The sequence below is a fragment of the Electrophorus electricus genome, chromosome 4 (genome assembly GCF_041902795.1).
Source record: "Electrophorus electricus isolate QZ-2024a chromosome 4, ASM4190279v1, whole genome shotgun sequence".
Classification (NCBI taxonomy): domain Eukaryota; kingdom Metazoa; phylum Chordata; class Actinopteri; order Gymnotiformes; family Gymnotidae; genus Electrophorus; species Electrophorus electricus.
The window spans coordinates 22,920,695-22,934,441 of NC_137500.1; the positions used below are offsets into that span (position 1 = coordinate 22,920,695).

General features: G+C 44.5%; 1 protein-coding gene across 5 annotated transcripts in view; it reads right to left on the reverse strand.

Moving 5' to 3' along the window:
- Positions 1 to 13,747, reverse strand: part of trappc9 (trafficking protein particle complex subunit 9) — a 202,612-nt gene that overhangs the window by 35,067 nt on the left and 153,798 nt on the right. Inside the window, exon 22 of one of the 5 annotated variants that reach the window (XM_081712794.1) lies at positions 4,312 to 4,433. The exons of the other annotated variants lie outside the window; for them this stretch is intronic. Within the exon in view, the coding sequence (XP_081568920.1) occupies positions 4,393 to 4,433 (41 nt within the window). The 3' untranslated portion in view covers positions 4,312 to 4,392. Of the gene's footprint in view, positions 1 to 4,311; positions 4,434 to 13,747 lie in introns of those variants that run through there. 5 annotated transcript variants of the gene reach the window in all.

The following is a 13,747-nucleotide window of genomic DNA, read 5'->3' on the forward strand; positions in this document are numbered from 1 at the left end:
AAAGCTCGCACATTTCAAACCCACACACACACACCCGCCTCCCATATTACATCACAACTCTCTCCTGCTAGTCCTGTGCTAGTCTAGTGTACAGCCTGATGTAGCTGCCTGTGTGTGTGTGTGTGTGTGTGTGTGTGTGTGTGTGTGTGTGTAGGGACCATGAGTATGAATAACACTGTGACTGTATCAAATCACATGACTCAATGTCAATGGGTTTGGAAAAGTTAAAAAAAAAAAAAAAAAAAAAAAAAAAAAAAAAGATTCTCCCTCTCATATGAAAAGTAGCCCAAAGGACAACCCTTTTTGCCCAGTACAATTTCCCTCTCATCTTAATCATAATTTATTCATCATTTAGGATGTGATTTGGTAGGGTTTTATATTGGAAATGTTCCATCAATTATGGGCACACCTGTGTGCTGCTTGTTTTTGCATCAAAACAAGCTTTTAGAGTGCATCATTAACCAAACAGAGGAGGAAAAAAATAATGCATTTGCATTGAATTAGCATATGCTGAACAGTATGCTAATGAAGTAAGCTTGTATTCTACCTCTTCAGATCACTAGTGGACAGCCGTCGAAATCATCAAAATGGCTCAGGCACACTTTTCACGAGGAGGAGGAGGAGGGTGATGAAGAGTTCAAGATGAGAATGAGAGAATGTGTGTGCATGTGAAAGACTGAAAGTAAAACAGAAAGCGAATGAGAGAAAAAACACAAAGACACAAACAGTAATACACAGAGACAGACATAAAGAGACAACCAGAGAGACAGAGAGAGATATTGACAGAGAATGATGGAGAGAAAGAGAGAGAGAGAGAGACACACACAAAGAGAGAGAGATGGAGCGAGACAGAGAGAGAGAGTAGTAAACAGTGTGGATGAGCTGACTCTTGATAATGCTCACTGGAAACAGTGGAACATGTTGGTAAATGAGCCAGCCATTATGATTGGTGGAGAAGCATGTAACCACACAGAACACACCTATATACGCACATACACATGCCCTCCCCATCCTGGCCGAGCTCAGGGACAGCGGGACAAAGAACCATTACATACGCAAACAATACATGTGGCTGGAGTGTGTTGGGGCGGAGCCGTTTGGGTGGGGGCGTGGCCACAGCTGTGGCCATGGGAAGGTACATGCCCTCGTCTGCCAGAGAAGCGCGCTCGGGTGCACACTCCAGTTCCGTTGTGTCTCAGCACGTGAGTTTGTCTGTATGAGTGTGTGAAACAAAGCTCTTATGTGGTGACGCGCGCGTGTTCGAGTATTCATGTTCATGCTTTAAGCGTCTGAATGTGTGTGTGAGGGTGTGTTTGAGTAGCCTTTTCAACATGGAAGAAAAGGCTTTCTGATTAGAAGTGCTGGAGGCTCCAATATATCTAGGATCTGTCAGATTCTGGTTCTGAAAACAGACACAAGCTAGAAAAAATAAAACCCACTAAAAGGACCCCTCATATTTCAGCTAGTTTACAGCAGAAAGTCTCTCGCAACCAAGCTGGCATGTGTGTGTGTGTACTGCCGTACGAGGCACAGCAGTGGTAATATCCTTTGATGACGTGATATTGTTAGGGTCAGGTCAGACAGTCGTGATGTCAGGCAGTTGTTCATTATTAGCTAAAATGATAAAATGCTAATACACAAAAATATGCCCTCCAGCTGCTTCCTTGCTGCCAGCCTTGTTTACTATTCAAATCAGATGTGAGCAAATGTGCGCAAACACACGTGTTCGTGTATGTGCGTGTACTCACAGACCATACACATGCATGCACACTTGCACAAATAGACGTGTATGCACGCGCGCACATGCACAAGCATGTGTGTGCATACGCCCTCGAACATGCACACATACGTGTGCAGGGACACATGTCCGGCCAGACAGCAGATGCCCTTCTCATCTTCCTTCATCGTTTTCAGCTCGTCTCGCACATGTATGTCCAATGTCCCTTAAGACACAACCCAACTGAATTAAACACTTTGGCCAAATTGAATTTTACAAGACAGATGACAGTGTAGGAAAGACCCATCACAGGGACACACACACAGTGATGCAAATCACTGATAAGCAACACTTCGTGCGGAGGGGTTTAGACAGGAGCAGCTGGACGTTATACAGGGCTGGCGTCCTCGCTCACCTAATTTGACACCGAGTTTCTACATTGGCCTTTCAGGTGGCAAAATGGCGCTTACTTCTTTGGCCACTGGAAACCAGCCGGAGGCCTTTCCAGGCCGTGGCTGCTGTGTAGTTCTGCTGGAGTAAGGCTATTTCCCAGTGGAGATGATAAAACCTAAAGGTTTATTTACACCATGCCAGTTATTCATAAAATTTTCCTTCTAATGAAAATAACGGTTGTAGGTAAAATACGGCCACTTTTCTCCTGTACGCGCTGTACACTTGCCGGTTAAAAAGGAAGGTGAAACAGTCTTTAAACGAGTCCCTTAAGCACTCTAGCTCCCCTAATTTCAGAATGTGTTGAGGAGAAGAAATCCCCTATTCTCGCTGTCACGTGTGTATGTGGATCACATGGCCTCAGTGGCAGGTGTGTGCCTTTGGTGTGTGTTTGTGGCCCATGTGGCATGTTTATAAGAACACCATCTTTGACTCTTAGCACCCCCTCCTCCCGGTCCCTTTACCCACTGACCCAACTCACTTGACTTCTTTTGTTTTGCTACAAGTTTCTTTAGTTTCTGTTCAAGGTCTAAGGGCGTCCTCTGTAGTAAAAGCAGACTCCTAAGATCTGTTAATAGTCATGCTCCTCCGTGTGTATGTGGCGGCTTCCGTTTGTCGTGGGCGTGTTTGTGTGACTGTTTCCATCTACTCTCACTCTGTTGGTAGATATAACACAACAGAGATGATGTCATAATTGTTGGTAGTAGTGACACAACAGAGATGATGTCATAATTGTTGGTATTAGTAACACAACAGAGATGAGGTCATGACATGCAGCTACGCTCCTGTCCGATGACGCTTCACGACTCTTACAGTCGTATCATCGGACTCACTATTGCTCCCACTGTCTGCCTCTCTCCCCCTCCGTCTCTCTTCATCACCCTCCGTCTCTCTCTCCGGCTCTCCTGCTCCAACCTCCCAGGCATCACTTCTTCCGTTCCGTGTCGCTCATTTAGCGAGGGGGTTTCGCGTTTCACTCCTCCTGCGAGCTATGTCTGTCAAACACTAATTCAATTTATGACCCAGCTCAGAGCTCATCTGTTCACCTGCTTTTTTTCTGTGTCTGTGTGTGTGTCTGTGTGTGTGATGATAGGGAAGAGAGAAATGCAACTGCGTTTGATCCTATGAGTTCGGTTCAGCTGAGTGTAGTCTGGCACTAACTGAAATAGTGTCACAGGTGACACGTGTGATTAGTTTAAAGGAAATCATTTCATTCTCACACAGTGGTTGTTTGTGTGTGTACCATATACACACACTCCCTGCCTTGTTAGTTAAGTTTACTGGGAATATACATGACTGCACATGCACACGCATAAATGTAAAAGAACACAAGATTGCTGTTATTATTTAATTACAGTGCATTAGGAAAGTAGAGCCAGAGAAAATAAATGCATATATACATATGTACAAGCATACACACACACACACACACACACACACACACACACGCACACACTGTACATTAAGCTAAAGGTCACAACCAGTAGTTAATGGGCTAGTCCTCCGTGCACCCTTCCTTTGTGTTTGCCTGCTGAGGCCCCCGATACAAATAGCTCGAGCATGCGCAGATGGGCTGGTCGGGGTGTGCCATGCTGGAAGAACCCTGGATCTGCACTGTGTAAGAGAGAAGAGACAGGCCTAGGGGAGAAGTGCTGACCTAAGGACACATCCACGAGCCTCATTTACTGCAGCTAGCAGAGCAGCCAAAGAAATCTACTTCTACTCGCAGACACCCGCCAAAGCTAGAGTCATGACTTTTACAGCTGGCCTGGACCAGCCAATGACTAACACACCGTTAATCAATAACATTATCAGTGATATTTTAAAATGCCAAACAGTGTGACTGTGTTCTGCACATTAAATATTGAGGATGCAGGGTCACAGAGCTGCTGAGCTGTGAGAAACACTATCAGAGCTGGAGATAAACGAGTGAAGACTTGCCAGCACACACAGACACACGAACACACACACACACACATACACCCCACTGTAGCCTCACCAACATCACATTTCATAAAACCAATTCATATTTATCTGCAACAATGAGAGCTCATTGAGTCTCTGTGTGTGTGTGGGGGGGGGGGGGGGGTGGGTGTTTAAGAGTGCATTTATGAGTTTGTACTCATCATGCTGTCCTCTGTGTGTGTGCTCAAGTTTGTGCTGCTGCCTGTCTCCATGGAGTGTGTGACTAAGCAGTTAACCTTTGTGAGCAAGAACAGCCTTATTTAGCTTGGCACCTGTCTCTGGCACCCGCGCGCGTGTGCGTCTGCATGTGAGAGAGAGAGAGAGAGAGAGAGAGAGAGAGAGAGAGAGAGAGAGAGAGAGAGAGAGAGAGAGAGGTGCAGGCAGAGTAAATATTGCATCGATCACTCTACAGGAAAAAAAACAACAACAAAAAAAAACACTTCAGTGACAGTTTCTTTCACCTGACCTGCAGGTCCTGTCACAGAAATGAAGACTGAAACCACCCCTGAAAACATACACCCACCCACACACCCCCACAGTGAAAAAACACAGGCACATTACCAGCCAGAGACAGAGCGCACGCATGCACACACACACACACACACACACACACACACACACACACACACACACACACACACACACACACACACACACACACACACACACACAGAGCTGTGAGTAAGGAACATTAAATTATGCCACCATTACCTCATTAACTCGGAGCAGAATGAACGAAACAGCTTTATTACATAACTCAAAGCTCTAAAAACAGAAACAAAAGGAAAGTGCCTTACAAGGCCGTGTCATCCGTCAGGAGCGTCTGCAGAGCCTGTTCTGGTGATGAAATGCTCCATTAGGCATGCTGACTGTTTAACTACAGAGGAGGACATTGCAACTATCACGTGAGCATAAGTGCTCTAGAAGAAGCAAATTAAACAACAATCAAAACGACAAGCAAAACAAGAACAGAAACAGGCATTCCATATTCCAAGCCCAGCATAAGGTGTTAGGACTGGCAGGATCTCCTCTGGCCAACACCACGTCCTCACACTGGGCACGTGAGTGACCGAGACCAAGTGCACTACTGGACACTTCCTGCAGACTGTTCGTCTTATGATGCGAGACACCCAGGCTGGAATCCAGGCTGCTGCGAGCCCTTCTAAAAACGCACACTGTTACACCCTGACCGTCAGACAGTCTGCTACAGGCACTATACTGTAGATAAATGAGAGGAGTCGGTTTTGGAGATGAAAAACCTTTACTGTTGATCTCATTATAATAGACAGACGATTACCAAAGGTAAGCTGTTGCGGTATCAGAGATCCACTGCTGGAGTGTCAGAATAATCACTTATATTAAAGAAGCCAAGTAGCAGTGGGGTCATCTAGATCAAACAAGCAATCTATACATTTTCTCTAACATTTTACAAAAATGAGGATGAGGCACATCTTAGCCAAATTATTGATCAATTTAGCACATAAATGCTCGTCCACACACACACACACACACACACACACACACACACACACACACACACACACACTTATGTACACACGTGACTACATGCGCACACACACAGTTGAAGTAGACAGTACCAAAGCGCTAATTAGGCAGAAGGAAATCAACTGGTTCCGTACCCTGCTGTGTGGGGAATTATGGGAGAATCACAGTTCAACGCAACACCATCATAAATCACACCCTGCTGAGAGTTCACTCCTGCTACACACACACACACACACACACAGTCTAGAAGCAGTCCATTACACTGACGTAGTCACAGAGTGACAGTATGAGAGAACAGAAGGTTGGTGTGTGATTCCTACAGCAGGCCTTCCTGCTAAGCAAACAGGACTAATCCAATTCAGTCCATTTCTCTACCAAACCCTCACCCTCTCACAAATTACAGTACAACCCCCTCATTTGACTCACTCACTCATTACAATATAACTCATATAACTCATTCAGTCATTTCAAAAGAACTCACTCAACACAATGCGACTCACTATCTCATCCCAATATGACTCACTCACTCACTCATTCCAATATGAATCCCTCAGTCATCACAATACAACTCACTATCTCATCCCAGTATGAACCACTCCATCATCCCAGAATGACTCATTCAGTCATCACAATGCACATTACTATCTAATTCAAGTATGATTCAAATTGGACTTTTTTTTTACAGAGCACACACTGGGAGATGAGGGCCTGCTGTGTTTCAGTGCTTACTGGACAGTGGCTCAACAGGAGCATCCCAGGATAGCTAGGCTAACGTTCCGAGCAGAGTGAGACATCAAATCATTCAATCAGAGCTGCGGAAAGGGCTTGTGTGTCCGCATCCACACAGAACAGTGCATGGGCACTGTGTGAACTTCTAAATACCATTCACCGCTAGCGGAATTCATGGGTTGTCAAACCATCTTTTTCACTGTTGACAGGAATTTAAACCATTCAAAGCTGGAAACTTTTCATCAAAGCACACACCACTCCTCAGGTAAGCCAAAACGCACACTACACGCTGGCTGGACCTGCTAGGCTCCTAGGCTTCAACATGCAATTCTGCACCTGGATCCTGGATCCAGTCAGCTGGAGTCCAACACCATTGCTGTGAACACTGGTGTTCTCCAGGGCTGTGCTCATTGCCGACCCTCGACTATGCTGCCCAATCCAGTGTAATTTAGCGTTATCAAAACTGTCAAAAAATGAGGTCTGATTATTCCTACTAAAAAAAAGCAATAGGTTTGAACCATTCCAATACCTATTTTAATCCATTATGTCCCTAAGAACACAAACCAATACAGGAAGAGAATTATTTGTAGAGGTATATTTTTTCTCAGTATGAACATTTCAATAGGAACTTTTCCTTGTCATGAAACAGGAAACTATAATCAAACAATTGGGGTCTTGCAGTGCATGAAGCTTCTGTCTATAGCCTTGAATATTTAGTCATTACAGTAGCCTACACTTTTGTATTTTTGTTTAAATATATTTAGATAAACAAAGATGTAAACAAAGGTCTATTAAAAATGAAAAAGTAGTGTACTTACATTCTCCCATAACACTAGCTAGCATAAAAAGGCTAGCGGGCATCGGCCCATAATCATCTGGGTGCATATTTTGAGATGTGCCCTCAGGTTGCAAGTCCTGGTATGGCAGGCTAACTGTAGCTTACATACAAATGTATTACAGTGGTAGCTCAGTGGTTAAGGTATTTGACTTGTACTCAGAAGGTGGCCAGTTCAAGCCCCTCAACTGCCAAGTTACCACTGATGGCCCCTGAGCAAGGCCCTTAACCCTCCATTGCGCAAAGTTGTACTCAGCCATGATTGTAAGCTGCTTTGGACAAAAGCATCAGCTAAATTCCATAAATGTAATTGTACTGCTAGGTTCCACTATTTTGCCATCTGCTGTCCAAAAGTGCATCAGCATACCTCTATCTCTGTGAAGAACATGTTCCACTCCAGCGTTGTGGACATCCAGCATAGTAGACATCCAGTGCCGTGTACAATCCTTCCCACAGTCCATTTGCCTCTCTGCCATTTGGCAGAAGGTTCTGTAGCATTGCTCGAGGGCTGCCAGGCTAGACAACAGCTCTTATCCCCTGGCTGACTTTTGAACACCACTATGAGACTTTGACTGATGTGACTCACACAGTACTGCACTGTCACTTTTAAATGTCAGGCTTCATTCCTCTTAGGTCCACAAGCATTAATGTACTGACACGTCATTTCAGTGCATAGTCGTGGACCCCATTATGTTTACTAAAATGTCCTAATGTCATATTATAATATTGTAAGGTTAAAGGTCACTTTAAATCTTCTACTCCCTCACCCCTATGTACTCAGGGCCCTCTGTGGCCAACAAACAACATGTGTTTAGTGGAGGAAAAGATGTAGAGATCATCATATCTACACTGAAATACGCTGCTGTTTCTCTGGAAACCTATAACTCATGCGTCATTACAATATAACTCACTCATTACAATAACACACTCACTCATTACAATATAACTCATGTCCTCACAATATAACAAACTCATTACAACGTAACACACTTGCTCATCACAATATAACTCACTCATTACAATATAATACACACACTCATCACAATATAACTTGTTCAGTACACACTTGCTCATTACAATTTACTCCTAACATATCTTACTTTCTATTTACATTGACCCCACTCACATTATAATTAACTCTTAACATTATTTACTTTCTAATTAATGACGTCACTCATCACACTGTAACTCGCTAACTAATCACAAGATGAGCCCAACAGCCAAACAAAGCAAAGGAGACACAGGATAAAACTAAGTGAACTCAACAGTCACACACACTTCTTGAAAATAAAAGGGGGGAAACAAACAAACAAACAAAAACAAACAAACAATTTCAACTCATCAATATGAGCTCCCGGCTTGCCAAGGGCATAGAGAGAGCAAGCTATAGAACAACAGACTCAGAAGAGAGAGCAGGGAGTTGGTGTTTGTGTGTACACACACACTACCCAGTTCTCTCAGTACATAAGACTGCATGTGCTGTGAGATGCTGAATCACTTTCTGTGTGAGCTCAGGTGACGATCCCAACAGAGGCGGGACCTTCCCCCACTGCTCCTCCATTAACCTGCATCCAGTGAAAGACTGTCAGCTGTCACAGGCAATCAGAATCCTCACCTCAGCTGGGAAAGACAGTGAGTGTCCACAGGGACACTCACTGTGTACTCAAACACACCTACACATCTGCTACACCTGACACCCAACACCTGAACATCTGCTACACCTGACATACTATCGGTGTGGGTGTGTGTGCGCTCTTTGTCCTGCCCTACTTTATCTGTACAACACACCCTGTACACAATGCAGTATTGTATTGTACAGTATTGATTCTGGACACAGTGGTTCCAAAAGTGCACTGCTCTGAAGACAGACATCTCTGGGCTCACCCAGGTGTGGTGTGCTCTGGGTGGGCTGTGTGCTGCCACACCTCCTCTCACCCCAGGGGGCCACCTGACTGGCCTGCGCAGCGCAGGGCTCTCGGGGTTCATTTAAATCAGCATAAAGGGAGATCAACCGACAGGAGCTCAGGAGGACACTGCACAGAGCAGAGGAGGGGACAGACAAAGAAAAAGGATAGAAAAGTGAGAAGGAAAGACAAAACAAAGACAGAAATGAAGAAAGGAAGACAGAAAGGTGACGACCTGGGCCAACAACAACAACAACATGTCGGCTGGGTGCTGGTGTGACGTGTTTATTCAACACACAGGGTCAGAGGTCAAACGAGGAGCATTAAGCGCAGCTGTTGCAAAGAACAGGTTACCAGAGTTACCCAGAGCATACCAGTGCTAACACTAATCTCTCCACTCCTTCCTGCTCTTTCTTCACCAAGGATAAAAAAAAAAATAAAATAAAATAAAATAAAAATAAAAACACAGCATTCAATCATTCAGTAACTGGAGGGAACATCTGTTCCTCACTCCCCTTTATGTCCTTTCAGCTGAACTCAGCAAACAGAACATGAACCCATCAATTAATAAAACTAAAAAACTACATTATTAGTTAAACAGCACAATTAAAACAATTTAATCAATCAGAAATCAGAGGAATAAGTCTGAGAAGAGAATTCCCAAAAAAGCTCAGCCTCAGTGTTCCATGGAGCTCTGGCTACAGAAGCAAACTGTTCCATGGAGCTCCACCTCAGTATTATTATTAGTATTATTATTATTATTTACATTTCTATAGCACCTTTCTCAGACTCCAGCACACTTTACAGATATCAGCTTTTACAATCACTCACGCACCGATGAGAAGGGGCAGCCAATTTGGGCACAGCGTACTCTCTATCAGAAAGCGCAGCCCCCTGGGGGACCGCACCAGTGCGGGGGAAGGGGAGGAGGTTACGACCAGGACAGACCACCAACCATCACTGGACACACACACACATTCACAGGTCGCATTCATACAGGCGCGCCGCCTCCATCATTACAGTGTCCCATGGAGCTCCCCCTCCAGCAGTACAGTGTTCCGTGGAGCGCCGCCTCCATCATTACAGTGTTCCGTGGAGCGCCGCCTCCATCATTACAGTGTTCCATGGAGCTCCCCCTCCAGCAGTACAGTGTTCCGTGGAGCGCCGCCTCCATCATTACAGTGTTCCGTGGAGCGCCGCCTCCATCATTACAGTGTTCCATGGAGCTCCCCCTCCAGCAGTACAGTGTTCCGTGGAGCGCCGCCTCCATCATTACAGTGTTCCGTGGAGCTCCCCCTCCAGCAGTACAGTGTTCCGTGGAGCACCACCTCCATCATTACAGTGTTCCATGGAGCTCCCCCTCCAGCAGTACAGTGTTCCGTGGAGCACCACCTCCATCATTACAGTGTCCCATGGAGCTCCCCCTCCAGCAGTACAGTGTTCCGTGGAGCACCACCTCCATCATTACAGTGTTCCATGGAGCTCCCCCTCCAGCAGTACAGTGTTCCGTGGAGCACCACCTCCATCATTACAGTGTCCCATGGAGCTCCCCCTCCAGCAGTACAGTGTTCCGTGGAGCGCCGCCTCCATCATTACAGTGTTCCGTGGAGCGCCGCCTCCATCATTACAGTGTTCCATGGAGCTCCCCCTCCAGCAGTACAGTGTTCCGTGGAGCGCCGCCTCCATCATTACAGTGTTCCGTGGAGCGCCGCCTCCATCATTACAGTGTTCCATGGAGCTCCCCCTCCAGCAGTACAGTGTTCCGTGGAGCTCCCTCTCCATCATTACAGTGTTCCATGGAGCTCCCCCTCCAGCAGTACAGTGTTCCGTGGAGCTCCCTCTCCATCATTACAGTGTTCCGTGGAGCGCCGCCTCCATCATTACAGTCTTCCGAGGAGCTCCCCCTCCAGCAGTACAGTGTTCTGTGAAGCTCCACCTCCATCATTACAGTGTTCCATGGAGCTCCGCCTCCAACTGCAGTGTTCCACATTAACTTAATATCTACTGGAGCCATGAACCTCCTTGTCTGTTCTGTCGTTACCCAATTAAGTTGCTACGAGCATTAATCAACTAAATTGCCAGAAGGATGAAGTGTGCAGCTCAGCGTGCAGAGCAGTGATCAATGCTTGATGCATCGCAACAGGATGCAAACGCAAACACAAGCCTCTGGAGGAAAAGTGCTGACACACTACTGCTTTGGAATCAGGGCACAAGGCTATCGATACGCAGCACACCCTGCCACCTCCTGATGAGAAGATCAGAGAGTGTGTGGAAACACCACACACACACACACACACACACACACACACACACACACACACACACACACACAAAGCTGAAACGATTCCTCAAGAAACTCAAGCAACTCGGTAATGACTGATTCTTGGCATCGAAGCTTCTTTTAATCCATATAACTACATCCACAATATTACTACACCCATTGTGCTTTTTAATCCATATAACTACATCCACAATATTACTACACCCATTGTGCCTTTTAATCCATATAACTACATCCACAATATTACTACACCCATCGGGCCTTTTAATCCATATAACTACATCCACAATATTACTACACCCATCGTGCATATTTTTCATGTGTGTAATCCAGCCTATTATTTTTCATGTGTAATCTAAACTATTTGGTATGTCATTCATATAACCAGTGTACCATCAACAATGTTTTGTGATCAAGTATCACTTGGCATCTTATATCAGCTTCGTCAAAATGTTCAATTACTCTTCTGTTAACAAATGGATCTTCCGTACAGATCTTGAAATACATTTCAAAGATTGAAAGGTTACATGAAAAATATGAATACAAGTAAAAGTAATTTGAAATTGTTTATTTACTTATTTGTTTTTTCATTTCAGAATTTCAGAAAAAGAAACCAAGTAGTTGAGAGACCTATTTTTCACCCACTTCTATATGTTCACTGATGCTCTATAAAAAGGAAAAGTATTTCTTATCCGATTACAAGATTAATCGATGGAGTAATCGGTAGATTACTCGATTACTAAAATAATCGATAATCTGCAGTTCTACACATGCAAGCTCATCTAGCCATAATGCAGGCAAGACATTCACTTTGTCTCATCCTCTTTCATTTAATACACTGCAGTGTGTACAAAAGCCCCCATTCTCACCCACGTTTTCAAGAACACCATGAACACGCACCTGGTTAATAATGTAGTCTACAATAGAGCTGGGCAATATGGCAAAAATATGATCGCAATATTTTTTTCCCCCATACTGATCAATATTCATCATATTTCATAATGCCGCCCTTGAGCATCCTGCTAATGAATACAGTTTAACAGCAAAAAGCTAATAATATAATGTAAACACTTAACTATGCAAACATCCTTTATCTGCCTTAAACTTTATTTGAACAAAATAAAGTCATATAAATTATGCACTCATATGGTTTTAAATTGCTCATATGTTTTAAAGATATGTGTAAAAAGTGAAAAATGTAAACACCAGTCATTATGCTACGTGTGCATGTTGTATCATTCAAACTGCTTATAACCTTCTTTTAAAAATGCTTTTCATATGGGGTTATGGCTGCAAAAGACGACCCGATTTATTTTTGTTTTGGTAATGTAAGCGCAGCTAAAATGTGGATGGTCTAACAATGCAATTTCACACTGTGGATGTGGTCGCTCTGTAAAAGATTTGTCGTTTTTTCTCGTCTTGGTTTGCACAGACCAATGATATATTTTGAAAGCCATCAGAATCCGCTGCTTCACTGCCTTTCAGCTACTTCCATATAACTGATATTGTGGTAACTTTTTTGGCAACGCTTTCAGCATCAGCGTCGGAGAATATCGTGAGATCACATTCACTTTCATGCCACTCGCTGGTTCCACTCATTTTTTCCAAGTTTTCAGAGCTTTCTTCAGTGCTGGTTGTGCAAACAATGCTTTGCTGTAGGAAACAGGCGTGTATTTTGATGTGCAACCCAAAACTGACTGACTGGCCCATGTCGCGTTTATTTCCGCTGTGATAGACTGCTACATCTGCACTTATCGAGTAAAAACGTCAAAAGCTTATCATCGTATCGACATAAATTTTATTGCGATTCTGTTTCGAGAGTGTTTTATCGCCCAGCACTAGTCTACACACATTCATGTCCACAAATGCACAACCTTCCACACACACACACACACACACACGCACGCACGCACGCACGCACACACACTTTCTCCAACTAGCTCAGGAAAGGACTCAATAAAATATCACCAAGGGCCTAAAGCAGAATACTATGTAGTGAATGAAAACCACAGAGGGCTTGGGCCATCGCGTGTTCTCCAAGGGGCCACCTCTGTGCTGTTCTTTCTCCTTTCTTTAGGTGAGCTTCCCTCTTTCACTGCTCTCTCTCTCCCCAACACTGCGTGAGAACGCAGCAGTAACAGGCTCTCCTAATTACGCCACCCCCCCGCACACGCAAACATGCATCTAATCTCCAAAATCAAAGCTCTAATTGCACAACAATTGATACTACTGTGCTTGCTAAGGCACCACTTTACAAAAGTACAAAGTTGCTGTGGGGTACCTTGGGGGAAAAAGCTTAAGAAACCCACGGTAGTTAAAAGGGCCTCATTAGTGGCTCTCTCCCCAATTCCTTTTCTCAC